The sequence below is a fragment of the Pongo pygmaeus genome, chromosome 3, assembly GCF_028885625.2.
Source record: "Pongo pygmaeus isolate AG05252 chromosome 3, NHGRI_mPonPyg2-v2.0_pri, whole genome shotgun sequence".
Lineage (NCBI taxonomy): Eukaryota > Metazoa > Chordata > Mammalia > Primates > Hominidae > Pongo > Pongo pygmaeus.
Window position 1 is genome coordinate 181,868,143 of NC_072376.2, and position 19,021 is coordinate 181,887,163.

Consider the following 19,021-nt stretch of genomic DNA (forward strand, 5'->3'; position numbering starts at 1 on the left):
AACCAGCTGCAGAATCCAACTGGGATAGACTCAAACTCTCACCATACTGATCTTTAACTTTAAATGTGGTTCTTCTGTATAAAAGCCTCTGAACTGACAGTCCTCTTTTGCCAGTCCTTTCAAATCATCTGCCTGAGGTACTGAATATGACAAAAGTATCCCTCTAGTTTTATATGCCGTGTATCTTTCATGTTCGGGACTTCAACAGAGATAGTGGATTTCTTCTAGTGCACAGCTTTCCATGTGACACTGCTGAACTTACTGAGACATCTGACGCTGTTGGGTACCTCTGACTATAGATAGATTGTACGTGACTTTAGATAAATTGAAGGGAGGGTAAGGAAGCTGGACACAGCAAGAATGAAGAGGTGTGAAGATTCAGTCTGCTAAGCCTAACATAAAGTGCTTTAGAAAACTGGCTCCTTGGCCTTGTGAAGTATGAATAATTTTTCGAAAAACAAAAGATTTTAGTGTTTTTATCCCTAAGAACAGTTATGTAAAGTGGGAGAGAACCTCAGATAAATTCTTAGCCTCAACTTATGACTCAAAGTAAGAAATTTTTATATTTTACTTATTCTAGCACTAAATTAGACTCACCCATATTCCTATTGAATTGCTTCCTGAAGCATGTTATTATTACATCAGCTGTCGTTGGCAGCCTATCTATCAGAGGGTAGAAAGGTTTCTTTTTGAAATTAAAATCTCAGCAAAGCCATCTCTAAAAGTTTAACAACCTACAAATTAGAAACTTTCTAAATTCCACTGTCCCATGCATCAGGTTTTAGAATGATACAAAAGAAATTACAGCTTAAGAACAGTGGCTAGCATTCATTTAGTGTCACCTAGGAGCCAAGCATTGTTCTTCATTTTTACAGAGATCACCTCATTTCATCCTTACAAAAATCACACCATTTAAAATTTTTTTATTTTTTAAAATTGACAAATAATAATTGTATACATTCATGGGGTATGTGGTTATGCTTTGATACATATTACATATAGTGATCAGATCAGCGTAATTAGCACATCCATCATCTCAAACATTTATCATTTCTTTGTGTTGAGAACACTCAATATCCTCCTTCTAGCTATTTAAGAACATATAAGGTATTATTGTTAACTATAGTCATCCTATAGTGGTATGGAACATTAGAACGTATTCCTCTTACACTTTTAGCTGTAATTTTATATCCTTTAACAGTCTCTTCCCATCCCCCCCTTCTCCTTCCCCTTTCCAGCCCCTATTAGCTCTTGTTCTGCTTTTTTGCTTCTATGAGATTAACTTTTTTTTTTTTTTTTTGAGACAGAGTCTCGCTCTGTCGCCCAGGCTGGAGTGCAGTGGCGCGATCTTGGCTCACCGCAAGCTCTGCCTCCTGGGTTCACTCCATTCTCCTGCCTCAGCCTCCCGAGTAGCTGGGACTACAGGTGCCCGCCACCACGCCCATCTAATTTTTTGTATTTTTGGTAGAGATGGGGTTTCGCCATGTTAGCCAGGATGGTCTTGATCTCCTGACCTCATCATCCACCTGCCTTGGCCTCCCAAAGTGCTGGGATTACAGGCGTGAGCCACCTCGCCCGGCCAAGATTAACTTTTTTAACAGCAAGTTAAACGCTGCATGTTCTCACTCACATGTGAAAACTAAAAATCACCCTATTTTATAGTTGAAGAGACTGAAGTTTTAAAAGGCTAAGTAATGACCAAGATCACGCATATACACACAGCACACACACACGCCTGGGAGTCAAGGTTTCAAACCTAGGCAGTGTGACTCCTGAATCTGCCCTCTACCCTACAGCATAAAATCCAAATAAACTCATCATCACTGGGGCAGCTACAGTTTCTCGCCTTCATCAGGCAACAGGATTTCGGATCTGAGCACAGCATTTTTCAGGGCATATGATTGAGCACTTTTCGGTCATTCTCAAGAATACAGCGAGTGACTACTGTAAGGGAGGCCGTGGTTCACCCTCGAGACACACAGCAGCGAACAAGCAGGCCTCTGCCCTCACTGCACGAACACTCCAGAAGGGGGGCAAAGTAACCCAGTAAACTCATAAGGCATTCCAGCAGCAGCAAGTGCTGTGAAAGAAATAAAGGTGGCTGATGGGATGCGGTGATCAGGAAGGCCGCTCCAAAGAGATGACATTTGGTCTCCAATAGGAGCCTGAGAAGGAGCCAATAGGGAAGGCTGGGGAAAGAGGGCTCCAGACCAAGGGAACAAATGCAGAGGCCCTGGTGAGGACAGCCAGATGTGCCTAAGTTGCAGGAAGAAGTCCAGGGTAACTGGAACGTCAGATGGAAGAGTTAGCTCAGAGGCTTGGGCCACAGCCGGGTTACGCAGGACACAGGGCCTATAGTCACTGTTAGTTTGGCTAAGTAAAATTGAAAATCATGGAGGGTTTAAACTGATTCATATTTTCTAACTGACACTTTGGTTGGTAGAAGCCTATTGCAGCAGGACAGAGGAGAGATGCAGTTGCCTCAGGAGGATACGGCGGAGATGAGGGAGTGAGTCAGATTTGAGTTGGGTTCAGAGGCAGGTCCAAAGCCCTGCAGTGGTTCCATGTGGAGGTGAGGGGAGGAAAGGAATCAGGGATGACTCTGTGGATTCAGCTGTACTGTTTGTGAGGACAATGGTGCCAATCTCTGAAATGAGGAAGACGGAAAAGGAATAGGATTGGGGACAGAAGGAATTAAGTGCTGTCTTTTGAACATGCTGTGTGTGTGTGTGTGTGTGTCTGTGTGTGTGTATCTGGAGATGGAGTCTCACTCTATTGCTCAGGCTGGAGTGTAGTGCCGCAATCTCGGCTCACTGCAACCTCCACCTCCTGCGTTCAAGTGTTTCTCTTGCCTCAGCGTCCCGAGTAGCTGGGACTACAGTGACGAGCCACCATGCCTGGCTAATTTTTGTATTTTTAGTAAAGATCGGGTTTTGCTATGGTGGCCAGGCTGGTCTCAAACTCCTGACCTCAAGTGACCCGCCCACTTCAGCCTCCCAAACTGCTGGAATTACAGGCATGAGCCACCGGGTCCAGCCTGAACATGCTGTGTTTGAAATCTCTACGTAGCCACGTGGATGTGTCAGGTCGGTAGTTGCAGATATAAACATAGATGTCTAGAGCACAAGGTGAGAATGCTGTATTTGGGGAGCATCAGGATATAGATGGTAACTAAAGCTGTGGGACTGGACACACCTCCAGACAGATCAGCTAGGGAGGAAGAGGGGATGGGAATGAGGAAGGGATCTGAGTCTGAGCCTGGGATACTCCTGCCTGTTGAAAGAGGAGTTGCCAGCAAACAAGATAAGAAAGAAAAGCCCCCAGGGTGTGAGAGAAACCAGGCAGAATGGTGTAAGGGAAGGCAAGAGAAAGAGTTTCCAGAAGACAGAGCTGCGAGCTGTGTCTGCTACTGCTGAGAGCTCCAATCAGATGTGGGCCAGGAGGAAACCACTGGGGTCAGCAACAGTGGATGTTGTCAGCGATTTTAGCAAGAGGAGCTTGAGGAATCTGAACAGGGTTAAAGATCAAATGGTGCTGGTTGAGAAAAGTTTGTGAAATATGGAAAGAGAAGCAGCAAATAACATACTTGTTGGAGAAGTTTTGCTTAACTGCCAACAGAGATAGGAGCTGGTATCTGGAATGGAGCATGGGGTCAAAAAGATGGCTTTTACAGTGTGTGTGTTTTCAGGCAGGAGTTACTAGAATATGTTTATAGGCTGAAGAAGATAGTGCAAGAGAGAAAAATAGATCATGCAGGAGGGTGGAGAGTAAGATGGGGAAAGGAAATGGAATCTGTACTAGATGGTGAGAGGGTACCCTCAAGAACTAGCTGGCAGAGAGAGCTTCTCAAGAATTTCCTATATAAATAGGAAAGATCCATGTAAACATGTAAAATAAATACAGACATCTCAAGTTTCCACCACTGCCTCCTCCTGTGATTGTAAAATGAATTACACAGACTGTAAAATGAATAGCTTTATGAGCTCCAAAGAGGGCAAGATGGTGGCCCTAAAATGTGGGATGAGGGAAGCTGGATTAAACTGGACCTTGTGGATAAAGAGGATTGGGGTCAGGAGGAGAGGACAGCAGGGCAGCATTAAAAAGGTAGGGAAGGGAACCAGCGTGACGCAGATTGGCAGGTCTTGTTTGACACAGGTTCTCAGTGCTACGAATAATCAGATAAAATGTGTGCCCCTTTGAAGTGACATTGTGAATCGTGCTGTAGTGTGATATGTGGAATTGTTCCTGGTAATCACGTAGGGTAAAGCCCTTGGTGCCAGGACCACTGCCATGCCTCTCTAGGCAGAGATTCCATTCACTGGGTTTTGAAAACTGTTGGAGAAAAGCTAAACCAGTTTAGCTTTGGCCGTTCTTCGTGTTATCTATTTTAAAATAACCTTTCATGGTATTTTATGATGGCTCTATGCTTTGGTTTCTTCATCTGGAGAAAATTAGATTGTTGTAAGGGTTGAGTGGGTTAATCCCCTGGGGTGGTGCCTAGCACACAGTGTAGGCCATTATTATTTTTAAATACCATATTTTATTTTTAAAAAGATAAAATGTACGGATAAAAAGAAGATATAAAAATCATGTCTAGGCCAGGCATGGTGGCTCATGCCTATAATCCCAGCACTTTGGGAGGCTGAGGCAGAAAAATCACTTAGTTCAGGAGTTCAAGACCAGCCGGAGCAACATAGTGAGACTCCCATCTCTACAAAAAATAAAAAAAATAGCCAGACATGGTGGTGCACACCTGTAGTCCCAGCTACTTGGAAGGCTGAGGTGGGAGGGTCACTTGAGCCCAGCAGGTCAAGGCAGAAGTAGCTGGGATGGCACCACTGCACTCCAGCCTGGGTGACAGAGTGAGACCCTGTCTCAAAAAATAAAAATAAAAAAGCATAATCCCACTGCCTTATGACAGTCACTCTTAATATTTTTATCTTTCCAATTTTTTTCCTACATGTGAGTACTTAAATTTTGCTGTATCTACTCTTTTGAACTCTGTTTTTTTTTTAATTTAACCTATTCTGTCACAGACATCTACCCATGTCATTAAACGTTCTTTAAAACCATTTTAATTCCTTTGTAGTCGTTCATCATTTATAAAGTTATGTGTCACTGACACTGCTTCAGTTACTCTGATCTGTAAATGATTCTTGCTGTATTGGTAATTATAGCAACTGATTTAAAAGAGAGGAAAAGAAATAAATAATAGAAATGAGAGAAAGGATGTATTTATTCCTCAAATCTCTTCTTTTTTTTTTTTTTTGAAACGGAGTCTCGCTCTTTTGCCCAGCCCAGACTGCAGTGGAGCTCTCTAGGCTCACTGCAAGCTCCACCTCCCGGGTTCACGCCATTCTCCTGCCTCAGCCTCCCAAGTAGGGGACTATAAGCGTCCACCACCGCGCCTGGCTAATTTTTTGTATTTTTAGTAGAGACGGGGTTTCATTGTGTTAGCCAAGATGGTCTCGATCTCCTGACCTCGTGATCCGCCGGCCTCGGCCTCCCAAAGTGCTGGGATTACAGGCGTGAGCCACGACGCCTTGAATCTTGAAAGGCAAAATATGTATAAAAGGATAAACTCCATGACTCAGTTCAGTAAAGTCAGAGATTTAAAACATATCTATATAATATATAAATACAATATATATTATGTTTATTTTATTTTTATGTTTATATATTTTACTTATATATATTAATTATATGTATAAAAAAATTTTTTTTTTTGAGGAGTCTCGCTCTGTCGCTGTGTTGCCCAGGATGGAGTGTGGTGGCGCGATCTCGGCTCACTGCAAGCTCCGCCTCCTGGGTTCACACCATTCTCCTGCCTCAGCCTCCTGAGTAGCTGGGACTACCATGCCCGGCTAATTTTTTTTTTTTTTTGTAGTTTTAGTAGAGATGGGGTTTCACCGTGTTAGCCAGGATGGTCTCAATCTCCTGACCTTGTGATCCGCCCACCTCGGCCTCCCAAAGTGCTGGGATTACAGGTGTGAGCCACCGTGCCCAGCCAATATGTATTTTTTAATGGTTGATATCCACCTCTGTGAAGACATCCTATTTCTTGAAGTTGAAGCTATGTGATTCACATCTAGTTTATTTCTACTCAGAAATATAATTTTTCAAGGAAGATATCAGATAGACAAAAATAAAAATAATTACAACATAGCATTTTCATGAGTATGGGGAAATGGACATTTTGATATATTATAATTTTATACATATCTCTGGGGAGATGCAAAAAAATGGAAATAATAAATATATCCAATAACATTGGAATTATAAAATTATGGTAAATCCACACAAATGAATTTGAAGCAACCTATAGACAATAATGAAGTGCCTATTTACTGACATGTAAAGGCATTTTACAAGTATTAAGTGGGAGAAAAAGCAATAATGGAATGGTGTACATAGCATTGTCTGTGTACACAGAGATAAACTTTGAAAGAATGTATTCCAATAATATCTGGGTGGTGGTATTCCAAATGATTTTTTCCTCTCATTTTTGCTTCCATGTATTTCCTGGGTCTTTTCCCACAAGAAAGTATTACACTGGGTAGGTTTTGTTTGTTTTTTTTTTGAGACACAGTCTCGCTCTGTCACCCAGGCTGGAGTGCAGTAGTGCGATCTCGGCTCACTGCAAGCTCTGCCTCCCAGGTTCACGTCATTCTCCTGCCTCAGACTCCTGAGTAGCTGGGACTACAGGTGCCCGCCACCATGCCCAGCTATTTTTGTATTTTCAGTAGAGACAGGGTTTCACCGTGTTAGCCAGGATGGTCTCGATCTCCTGACCTTGTGATCTGCCCACCTCGGCCTCCCAAAGTGCTGGGATTACAGGTGTGAGCCACCACGCCCGGCCGGTAGGTTTTTAAAATGAAAAGGGAGCACCTTTTAAAGTCAAGGCAGGAGACTCATTTTTGTGACACTTCCACTGGCCAAAGCCTGGAGCACGATTGTCGGCGTGTGATTCCTTCACTCTGCGTGGGAGGCAGAATAGGAAAAGTTAAGGTTTAGGTAGGTAACTGTTAGGTGAACAGATGACAGTAACTACAAGGGCTAGAACATGTAACTCTTTCAGACTGGAGCTTACATCCAAAACTGAAAGTGACGGTTAATAAATACGGAGAAAGACGTTAACCTGAGACTCTAGTGTTTTGTTTTGTTTTGTTTTTGTTGTTTTTTTTTTTTTTTTCCTGACCAGCAGATGCAAAGCAGATGACTGAAGTGGGAACAGAGTGGGAGAGGGCGGGAGAATCGCCCTGAGGGGAAGGCAGGGAGCTGGCTGGCACAGAGAGGGAGATTTGATCTGCCTCGTCTGCAAGAGCTGCTCTGACACCTGAGACATAAGGTGACTTTCAGATTTCACAAGGGTTGGACAGGTGTGCAAAAGCTAGCAAATGTGTGTTTATTCAGGGGGCGCCAGCCTTTTTGGCTCCTTTTTCCTTTGAAAATCAGCTGGAAAAAAAGTAGCAAGAATGGCTTTCTAAAGAGAGGTCATCAGAAGGAATTTTTAGTTTTTTAATGATTGAAACATTTTGAATCAGGTGAAAAGTAACTGTTTTCTCTCCCCAATTTTTGGCTACCTTGAGAGTGTCCGTGATAACTTCCATATGATTTTTGCCGCCCCTCCCCTTCTCCTAAATGCTTTTATGATTCCAATAAAATGGTCTCCCGGGTTACCCCCGACCTTCTGATCGCCTTCACTGGCTTTTCCTCAGAGTTTCTCAGCTCCCCGCACCTCCTCATCACAGAGAAAACTTTCTCCTGGCCCATAACTTGTTTTTGATGGTTTGTTGTTTGCCCCGTTTGTGTCCCTACTCCGCCAGTTAATCCTGCACACTGACTTTTCCCAGCCCCCACTCTTGGTGCCTACACGACCAGGTTCAAACAAGTCAGCCCCAGCGTCCCAGTCCTGCCTGTGTTTCCAGATTTGCCTCCCGTTACTGCCCCCAGCCTGCTGCTCTTCTCTTCTTGCATGATCTGCGCCTCGTCCCCAGACAAGCTTTACCACTTCCCAGTTCTCTTTCTTCATTCCAGCAGAAGCCTGGAAGGTGTGTGTGAGCAAGGCATGAAGCTAGGCCCTCTGAGGAACCTACACGCGTGCACCTCATGAAGGTCACGTGGAGTGGGGGGAGGAAGGTCACAGACCACGAGGCTCAACAACAAGAGTGCTTTGCCTGTCACCACTGCTTTCCAGTTATGTGACCTTCAATTACTTCACCTCTTAGTTCCTTGGTGTCCTTGTCTATAAATTGGACGTAATTCGCTTCTTAGTGAGGTTCATTATGATGATGATTAAATGAGGTAAAGTGCCCAGCAGACGCCAGGCACATAGGACATATGCAAAAATTGGTAGTTCCCTTCCTAACCCAGTGTCCATCCTCAGGGAACTCACCATTTTCTAGCAGGCGTGATATTCTAGGTGACATGAGTGCTGTAAACAAGAACGCTGGGAGTTCAGAGAAAGAACACACAATAGTGCCTGGGCTGACCGCGGAAGATAGAGTATCAAGAAAAGATGGATAGGAATTTCCTAGGGAGTGAAAACTATGACTAAGGTACAGGCATGGAAAACAAGCAGGGAGAGAGGGTCCCCACCTTCTCTGTGTCCTAGGGGAGCCTTCCTTGCCACCATCCTTAAAATTGCAGCCCCCCGGGAAGTCCCATCACGGCCCGTGCCCTCCCCTGCTTGATGATTTTCCTGCTTCACTCACCACTGTATCATGTACTTATTTCTCTTCTGTGTCCTCACAAGAGCAGAGGGGTGTGTGTGTGTGTGTGTGTGTGTGTGGTGTACGTGGTAGCTGTGGGTATGGTGTGTGGGGGGTATGGTGTGCATGTGTGGTGTGTGTGTGGTGTGTGTCGTGTGGGTGTGGCATGTGTATGTGGTGGTGTGGCGTGTGTGTGGTGGTGTGGCGAGGTGTGTGTGGTGTGTGTATGTGCAGTGGGTGTGGCGGGGTGTGTGGTGTGTGGTGGGGTGTGTGTGTGTTTGTGTGTGGTGGGGTATATATGGATATGGTGTGTGGGATGTGTGTGTGGGGTGTGTGTGTGTGGGGTGTGTGCATGTGTGTGTGGTGGGGTGAGTATGGATGTGTGTGGTGTGTGGTGGGGTGAGTATGGATGTGTGTTGGGGGTGTGTGTTGGGGGTGTGTGTGTGTGGTAGGGGTGTGTGTGTGGTGGGGTGAGTATGGATGTGTGTAGGGGGTGTGTGGTGTGTGGTGGGGTGTGTGTGTGTGTGGTGGGGTGAGTATGGATGTGTGTAGGAGGTGTGTGGTGTGTGGTGGGGTGTGTGTGTGTTGGGGTGAGTATGGATGTGTGTGGGTGGTGTGTGGTGGGGTGTGTGTGTGTGGTGGGGTGAGTATGGATGTGAGGGGGGTGTGGTGTGTGAGGGGTGTGGTGTGTGTGAGGGGGGTGTGGTGTGTGGTGGAGTGTGTGTGTGGTATGTGGTGGGGTGTGTGTGTGTGGTGGGACGAGTATAGATGTGTGTGGGGGGTGTGTAGGGTGTGGGAGGTGTGTGTGTGGTGTGTGTTGGGGTGCGTATGTGTGGTGGGGTGAGTATGGATGTGTGTGGGAGAGGTGTGTGTGGTGTGTGTTGGGGTGTGTATGTGTGGTGGGGTGAGTATGGATGTGTGTGGGGGGTGTGTGGTGTGTGTGGGGTATCTGTGTGTGGTGGGGTGAGTATGGATGTGGTGTGTTGTCTGTGTGGTGTGTGTGTGGGGTGTGTGTGTATATGGTGGGGTGAGTATGGATGTGGTGTGTGTGTGTGGTGTGTGGTGGAGTGTGTGTGTGTGTGTGGTGGGGTGAGTATGGATGTGTTGTGTGTGTGTGGTGTGTGGTGGGGTGTGTGTGTGTGGTGGGGTGAGTATGAATGTGTGTGGGAGGTGTGTGGTGTGTGTGGTGTGTGGTGGGGTGTGTGGTGTGTGTGGGGTGTGTGTGTGGTGTGTCTGGGGTGTGTGCGTATGTGTGTGTGTGGTGGAGTGAGTATGGATGTGAGGAGGTGTGGTGTGTGGTAGGGTGTGTGTGTGGTATGTGGTGGGGTGGGTGGGGTGTGTGTGTATGTGGTGGGGTGAGTATGGATGTGTGTGGGGGGTGTGTAGGGTGTGGGGGGGGTGTGTGTGGTGTGTGGTGGGGTGTGTGTGTGTGTGGTGGGGTGAGTATGGATGTGTTGTGTTGTGTGTGTGTGGTGTGTGGTGGGGTGTGTGTGTGTGTGGTGGGGTGAGTATGGTTGTGGGGGGTGTGTGGTGTGTGGTAGGGTGTGTGTGTGGTGTGTGGTAGGGTGTGTGTGTGTGTGGTGGGGTGAGTATGGATGTGTTGTGTGTGTGTGGTGTGTGGTGGGGGGTGTGTGTGTGTGGTGGGGTGAGTATGGTTGTGGGGGGTGTGTGTGTGGTGTGTGGTGGGGGGTGTGTGTGTGTGTGGTGGGGTGAGTATGGTTGTGGGGGGTGAGTGTGTGGTGTGTGGTGGGGTGTGTGTGTGTGTGGTGGGGTGAGTATGGATGTGTTGTGTGTGTGTGGTGTGTGGTGGGGTGTGTGTGTGTGTGGTGGGGTGAGTATGGTTGTGGGGGGGTGTGTGTGTGGTGTGTGGTAGGGTGTGTGTGGTGTGTGGTAGGGTGTGTGTGTGGTGTGTGGTAGGGTGTGTGTGTGTGTGGTGGGGTGAGTATGGATGTGTTGTGTGTGTGGTGTGTGGTGGGGTGTGTGTGTGTGTGTGTGGTGGGGTGAGTATGGTTGTGGGGGGGGTGTGTGTGGTGTGTGGTGGGAGGTGTGTGTGTGTGTGGCGGGGTGAGTATGGTTGTGGGGGGTGTGTGTGTGGTGTGTGGTGGGAGGTGTGTGTGTGTGTGGTGGGGTGAGTATGGTTGTGGGGTGTGTGTGTGTGGTGTGTAGTAGGGTGTGTGTGGTGTGTGGTAGGGTGTGTGTGTGTGTCTTCTTCACTGCGTATCCCCCTTACTAGTGGAGTGCACACCATAGGTGTGCAGGTGAACTCAGCTCTCTGACTTAGGGTTACATGACTTGGAAGTCCAAGAAGTTCTGGCAGGTAGAGGTGGAAAATGAAGGTGGAAATCATGAGGGCCATGAAATGACAAATTTGGGGTTTTTTATTTTACTGAGTAGAGACTCTAATCATCTCATTTTTAACAGGGAAGGCGTGCTCTAGGAAAATCTAGCTGACACAGGGAGGGCAACGATGAATTTGAGAAGGAGGAGATGGGAAGATAAGAATGGATTGTGGTAGTCCAGGCCCCAGGCAAAGAAAGCCTACACTGGATGGTAGACACAGAAATAAATAGGAAGGGACAGCAAACATTCCAGCAGAGTTACCTAAACATGACTGTTTTCAATGTCAATAAAAGATTGGAAAACATATCACAGTAGAGTCACTGGAAGGAATACCAGGCAGCTATCCAAGAGAATGCAGTGAACGTATGTATTCTAAATCTACTGATAGGCAAAAAAGTAGCCAAATGCCAAGTGAACATGCCATGTGAATCCATTTGTATAAATATGTACATAAATGTAAATATGTTGATATGCTGTATTAAACTTATCCAGGCCATGTGCGGTGGCTCACGCCTGTAATCCCGGCACTTTGGGAGGCCGAGGTGGGCGGATCAGTTGAAATCAGGAGTTCCAGACCAGCCTGGCCAACATGGTGAAACCCCATCTCTACTAAAAAAAAAAATACAAAAATTAGCAGGGCGAGGTGGCACATGCCTGTAATCCCAGCCACTCAGAAGGCAGGAGACTCGCTCGAACCCAGGAGGCAGAGGTTGCAGTTAGCCAAGATTGCACCACTGCACTCCAGCCTGGGTGACAGAGCAAGATTCCATCTCAAAAAAAAAAAGACTTACCTGAAACAATACACATCAGACTTAATGTGGTATTTGGGAATGGCATTTAGGAAGGTACCCACTGATCTTTACTATTAGGCTGCACAATTCTGTGCTATATGGTTATTTTCCTATAAGCATGTATTATTATATAAAAGAATATAAATGACCCAAGTTAAATGTGTCTTGGAAACATTAAGAATATACTTTGAACCATTGTAATTTTTTAAGTCTGTCACCTAAAATCTCTTGACATGAAATATGTAAACATCAAAATCTGATTGCAGTTTACCTTTTGGCTAAAAATCTGGTAAGTTGACTCTTTATTTAAGAACAGTAATAATGCAAGTGAATTTGGGAAGGCATGATCCAAAATCAAAGGCCCTCTTACTCAAGAAGAGAACCACTGTCATACTCAGTTTTACCCAGGAGCCAGAAAGCATCTTCTGATTAATGAGTAATAAAGACATTATCAGTCCTTACCCTGCAATCTCTGGAGAAGGTTACAGTTTAAAAGCATGGGTATTCTTCACACAAACACACACCCGTCTTTATTTCATAGTTTATAGCCATTTAAAAGTACGGTTGTGATGACCACAGTGATAAAAATGAAACTAATAATAAATCTGCCATTAAAAGTATATTGCTTTGAAGAAAGCTATTTATAGTAGTACTTTTTAAAAATGAGTTTCTGAAGAAACAGTACAACTGAAAAATGGTCTGAGCCTGAATCACTCTATTTTATTGTGTGTTTCGGTCAAAAAGACTTTGTATGTTATTTCATTTAAGAGAAATAAAATTCTTTGCAATTATTATAGATAACACTGATATCTTAACTTTACCATTATCTTTAATACTTTCCCAGGTGCCAGTTCAACAGATTCTGACAGTGAAAGTTTAGCTTTCAAATCAAAAGCTGGAGCTATGCCACAGTAAGTGCCTACAATTCCATCGATTATCTGGAAACAAAGAATGGCAACAGAATGGTTGGGGTATGAAACCATGCTTGCTGTGCTTTGAAGAAAAAAGTCAACTGATATTAATCAGAGATCAAATACTGAGGTTGGAATGCAATTTTTTTTTTTTTTTTTTTTGAGACAGGGTCTCACTTTGTCACCCAGGTTAAGTACAGTGGTGCGACATGGCTCACTGAAGCCTTGACCTCCCAGGCTCAAGTGGTCCTCCTACTTTAGCCTCCCAAGTAGCTGGGATTATAGGCCTACACCACCACACCTGGCTAATCTTTTTTTATTTTTTGGTAGAGACGGGGTCTCACTATGTTGTCCAGACTCATCTGGAACTCTTGGACTCAAGCCATCCTCCTGCCTCAGCTTCCCAAAGTGTTGGGAGGGATTATAGGCATGAGCCAACATGTCCAGCCCGAACACAGTTTTTAACTTGTAAATTTGAACTTTGAAGTCTGCATTTCGTCATTGATATGCCAGAATTTTACCATACGCAATGTTAGTTTCAAAGACAGCCATCTAATTTATTATAAATGTGTGGAAAGAGAAGTCACATTAAGAGAAAATCAATTAAATCATTACTAAAATGTGAGGACCAATTTATTTATGCAAGTTGGAAAATATCTAATTAGGCCAGAAGTAGGTTTTCCTTTGGATACAATCTATTTTTATTTAGATCTTGTACCCGAAATTCACAAAACTTAGTTATTCCTACAAAGACATACCAATTATTAAAATGTTAATATCTTAATTATTTGGCAAAAATAAAATCTACCAGAAATTCCTATTATAGAAAAGTCCATAAATATTGAGTCTGTTCTAATAAATTTCTTTTATCTGCTAGTATGTACATAAAAATTATATCCATTCAGCATCAAATAATCAGTGATGCTTAAAGGATCTTATAAGGTTATTTTACCACTCCTGATTTTTGATAAGGAGCTCAAGTTTAGTGAAGTTACATGGCTTGCTTCAGATTTCACAGCCAGCTACTTGACAAAGCTGGGCCTAGAAATCAACTCTTCTTAATCTTCTCTGAATATCTCACTAACTTATATGCACTAAGATAACACAAAAATTCCAAGATACCGACAACAAAATTAGAAACCAGAACAAAGAACAGCTGCTAGACTTGAAATAGACAACCAAAACTTTGAGTTAAATATAGGACCCTAACCCTAAACATTTCAAATCTCTGCTTATCAATAAAGATTGGATTTTTTCCAAATATTTTCTCTTAGGATTTTCAATTTTAATACGTTAGCGTCTTCAACAGTGTCTCAGTTACATCTAGCTACTTTTCTTTTACTCATGTTTTGATTTTGCTAAATGTCTATAAGGTACATTCTATAAGGTACATGTATATAACTGACCACAGCTATTCTAGCTGTAGGTTATGCATTCCCATTGTGGAAGCATTTACAGTTGAAGCGGATTGAGTATACAGAAAGAAACCCAGCTTTTCTGTTGAAACGTTTCAAGGAATTATTTCTGCTAAAAAAAAAAAAAAAAAAAAAAATTCTGACTAAACACTCACCTTCCTATTTTCCAGAGCTCAAAAGAAAACAACTTCGGTTTCTTTGACAATAGGATCATCATCTCCAAAGACAGGGGTGACCACAGCTGTGATTCAACCATTATCTGTCCCTGTGCAACAGGTAAGTATGCTTTGAGCCAGAGCCCATAAGGGGTCGAACTCATCAGCAAACTTGTGGATTTTAAGAATATGACTTTGATTCTAACTAGTATACCTCCTTGAAATAATTTCTAAGTGGACACAAAATTCAGAGCAAAGAAAATTGTAGGTAATGTTTCTCCTTTCAGTTCACTAAAAATAACCTTTAACCAAAACCACACCGCCAATTAGTCAACATTTGCATTTCCATTGGGAACTTCTCTCTCTAACAGCTAATAATCTGATAAAATGGTGTCTGTTTTAGCTGTTAACTATTTGATTATTCCCTCACATGTGTATGCTCTTTCATATAGCCAAATTTATTAGCTCATTACAAATTAAAAGACAAGTCTGCATACCAACAAAAAGCTTTCCCACTCCTAAAAGCTAAACAAATAAGAAAAAACAACTCAAATTCCTTGACTTCACCATGCTTTTTGATCTTGCTTTTATTTTATTGTAAGACTGCTATAGGCATGAAAGAACAAGAATATAAACTACTGGCAAGTAATTGTAATGAGTTTACTTTGCAAACACAAACAATATGAACTTTTTTTAAAAAAACAGTAAAAAACCATTACATCTGGATGTCTCTAAATCATGATTTAATGAATATGTTCAAAGACAACACTCACAGAAAGGTTTTCCCCCCAAGTCTTGAAACGTAAACTCATTCCTAAGTAATGAGTATGTCTTCTAAGTATCACCATGTCCTCCCTCAGCCTTTATTACCTATTGAATGCTCAGGGGTGTTTCAGCCACTATAGAGGCCAATATGTGCTATCGATATGTGGAAAATACAAACAGTAAAGAGAAGACATTTGGGTCCATAAACTTGAAACAACCAGTATCAGTTACTCAGAGATGGCATATATAGTATATATTTCCTTTAAACCCCTTAACCAGAGTGGAATTTATAGAAATATTTGATTAAATCAGTGGACATTTTTTGGTATTTGATGTTTAAATATTGATAAATATTTATTGAGTGCTTAGTACAGTGCTAGGCATTTCATGACAGGAAAAAAATGTCACCCACCCCATTCCCAAATGGGGTGAATGTGACAGAATGTATTTCGACGTAAGACAGAAGCCTAGGAAATAGAGAGATACACACACATCTAGATATGTAAATACCATAATAATGTAAAGAGTGCATTTTTAAATGGATTAAATTCTACAAAGACATGGAATGGAAGGTAATTTACCCCATGTTTATAGTTGGGAGAATGAAGCACCCAGAGAAACTCCATCGCTTTATTATTGCAGGCAATGTGACATCAAGTAATGCTCTGGAACCAGACTGCCTGGATTTGAATCCCAGTTCTATCACTTCCTAACAGAGGGACCTTAAGCAAATAATGCAACCCTCAAGCCTAGTTTCTTCATCTGTAAAATGAAGATGATAACACTATGTATCTCATAAGTTTGTCCTGAAGATCCAGTGAGTTAATCTTCATATGACACTTGGAACAGTCCCTGGCATAGAGTAAATATTAATACTATAAGAGTGTTCACATATTCTTGGGCCATAAAAAGACAGTGAAAAGCAAAACCCAGACCTCTTGAATCACAGGCCAGTAAAGTCTTCCAGGGTTAATGAATAAGCTCCATTACCATCCCAGCATCTCTACAGCTCTGCCAAAATTTTTCATGATGTCCCGTGGCATATTTAGACACACGATACCAGATCACCATCATCTTGGGTTAAGAAGCTAACAGCCACTTACATAAGTGAATAAATCCAGATCATTTAAAAATAAGTGATAGTACACAAAGAAATATTTTCCATTCACTACTCTGAAATCCTTATATTTCTCCAGAGATGAATGTCATTCAATAGATATTTTAGCACCTTTGTTTTTTGCACGTCAATAAAAAAAAATTCTTTTCTTTCCTTTCCCATAATCCCTATATCAAAAAAGAGTACAAGTTAAATAAGATAGTTAGATGTTTGATAATTTACCCTCCACTGCCAATAGCCAATGGCTTTTATGCATGGAATCCAAACTGTATTTAAAAATAAAATATAATGTCTACGAGAACTTTTAAAAAGACCCATATGGAAGTCCCACACACAGAAATCCATTTGGTAATAGCATTTAAAAGCTCATGGATCCCCAAGGACCCGGGGAACTTTTACCTTGAATGTCCTTTTGAACAGAGAAGAGTAACAGATGTGAAATGAGGAAGTGGAACAATGTCTGTACTGTAAGCGTAGATGAGTAAAATGATGTATGGCGATAGTTTCATTCACTCATTTCCTTCAAGTGGGCGATCCCCATAATGAAAGGTTTCTTCAGCCCATCTTTTAGGCAATTTATATATTTAGAATTTGATCCATGTGTCTCTGCTTTTGCAGGTTCACAGTCCAACTTCATATCTCTGCCGACCTGATGGAACCACTACTGCCTACTTTCCTCCTGTTTTTACAAAGGTCTGACATCTGGAAGTCTCATTCTCTGTGTTTGCTTTGGTCCTTAAATTTCATTTACATGTGGCTTCGTGTAGCAATCTTTAAAAATTAAAAGGAACAGATTAGTAGGCTGATTACCATGGTTACCTTTGGGACTAAATAGATATTTGTTGAACGACTGCCGTGTGACTATAATCTTGTGATGGGTTCTGAGAGATGTGAGCAGGAACCTGATAGAGCCTAAAATCTAATGGGAAAGCCAAGACAGATAGAAAAAAAAAAATTAAAAAAAAAAACACTGCTGTGTAGGAAATTGCTTGGGAGATCTAGCAAGTTTTATAGAGATTCAGAAAAACTGACTTATTTTCCATTTGTCCTGAGTCCGGAATTTGCATTGCCATGCTGAATGACATCCATTTCATTGGTCAGCCTCTCAAGTCAGAAATGCTTCCATATAGCATTTCTTCTCTTTCTTTTTCCTTTTTTCTTCCTTTTTTTATAGAGAAAATTATAAAACTTTATTAAAAGACATTTTAAAAGGCCCAAATAAATGGAGACATATGCCATGCTTGCAGACTGACAGACTGTGTAAAGTCATGACTCCCTGATTAATCTGTATTTAATGTAAATCTGGCTAAAATTCCAACAGCTTCCTTGGTTTTTTTGTTTTGGTTTGGTTTGGTTCTTTTACTTTAAATTCTGGGATACACGTGCACAATGTGCTGGTTTGTTATGTAGATATACATGTGCCATGGTGGTTTGCTGCACCCATCAACCCGTCATCTAGGTTTTAAGCCCTGCATGCATTAGGTGTTTGTCCTAATGCTCTCCCTCCCCTTGTCCCCCACCTCCCGACAGGCCCCGGGTGTGTGATGTTCCCCTCCCTGTGTCCGTGTGTTCTCATTGTTCAGCTCCCACTTATGAGTAAGAACATTCAGTGTTTGGTTTTCTGTTCCTGTGTTAGTTTGCTGAGAATGATGGTTTCCAGCTTCATCCATGTCCCTGCAAAGGACATGAACTCATTCTTTTTTATGCCTGCATAGTATTCCATAGTGTATATGAGCCACATTTAAAAATATGGAACGCTTCACGAATTTGCATGTCATCCTTGTGCAGAGGCCATGCTAATCTTCTCTGTATCATCCCAATTTTAGTATATATGAGCTGCCAAAGCAAGCACAGGTTCCTGGTTTTTAATTGTTTGTTTGATATGGAATTTAGCAACCTGATTCAAAAAGTTGTGTGGGGGAAAAAATGGCTAAGAATAGCCAGGATACACCTGAGGAAGGAAAATAAGGTAGTGTTAGGAAGGAGTGGGATTTGTCCTATAAGATAGCAAGACATTTTAAAGGTATAGTAATTAGGACAGTATGGTACTGGTACACAGCTGGAGAAATTGATGTGTAATTGGAGTAGAGCCCACAAAGATACGGCATACCTACAGAAACTTGCAAATCGCTGAAGAAAGAATGTATTCTTCAGCAGAGGTGAAAAAGTATCCAGCTGGACTCCTGCCTCATACTTTTCACGACAAACAATTCCTAGTAAACTAAAGACAAATGTGAAAGCAAATCTATAAAACTTCTGTGAGGCAGTAAAGAAAAGCATTTTTGTAATCTCCATATAAGGAGTGATTTTTTTTTCCCTTCAGCCGGTTGAATCCAAGCTTTATAAAATATCTTTTCATAAGCAGTTATAGTATTTCCAGTTGGGCACAGGCAACAAATGATAACCGGTGGTAACAACTTGGAAACTACTCTCCTAGCTAGACTACTAAAAAAGAAGTCATGTAAAACCCTGCCTAAAACCATGTCAATCTGATAACCAATGAAGCCTTCCTTTGATGTTTAGAACAGAAAATGTTTACAGAGGGGTGGACACTCCACATTTAGGATGTAGTTTAAGAGTTTTGCACAAGCAGCTTCCCAAGGTCATCACCAGAAAGGGTGTGTTGTCCAATGTATTGGTATCCAAGACACGGTTGATTTGGGGGTGCCAGGGCCCAACACGCCTCTTGGTTTAAACAAATAAAGTTCATGCTGGTGGCACAAGGGAAGGAAAAGAGGATGCAAAGTTTTGCTTTCTTTCACTACCGGGCTTTCCCGCATGGGTCTGGCATGTGTAGATATTATGGAATTCCTCCT

At 42.5% G+C, this 19,021-nt stretch overlaps 1 protein-coding gene and 1 non-coding gene across 6 annotated transcripts in view; one reads left to right on the forward strand and one right to left on the reverse strand.

Annotated features, from left to right (window-relative positions):
• Positions 1–19,021, forward strand: part of PALLD (palladin, cytoskeletal associated protein) — a 442,141-nt gene that overhangs the window by 173,884 nt on the left and 249,236 nt on the right. For all 5 annotated transcript variants that reach the window (XM_063664276.1, XM_063664277.1, XM_063664274.1 and 2 more), the window contains 3 exons: positions 12,687–12,753; positions 14,339–14,444; positions 16,824–16,898. In XM_063664276.1, coding sequence (XP_063520346.1) covers positions 12,687–12,753; positions 14,339–14,444; positions 16,824–16,898 — 248 coding nt within the window. The remainder of the gene's footprint in view (positions 1–12,686; positions 12,754–14,338; positions 14,445–16,823; positions 16,899–19,021) is intronic.
• On the reverse strand, positions 17,949–18,057 carry LOC129035873 (U6 spliceosomal RNA). The gene has a single exon (XR_008502368.1). It is a non-coding gene; the product is annotated as a U6 spliceosomal RNA (small nuclear RNA).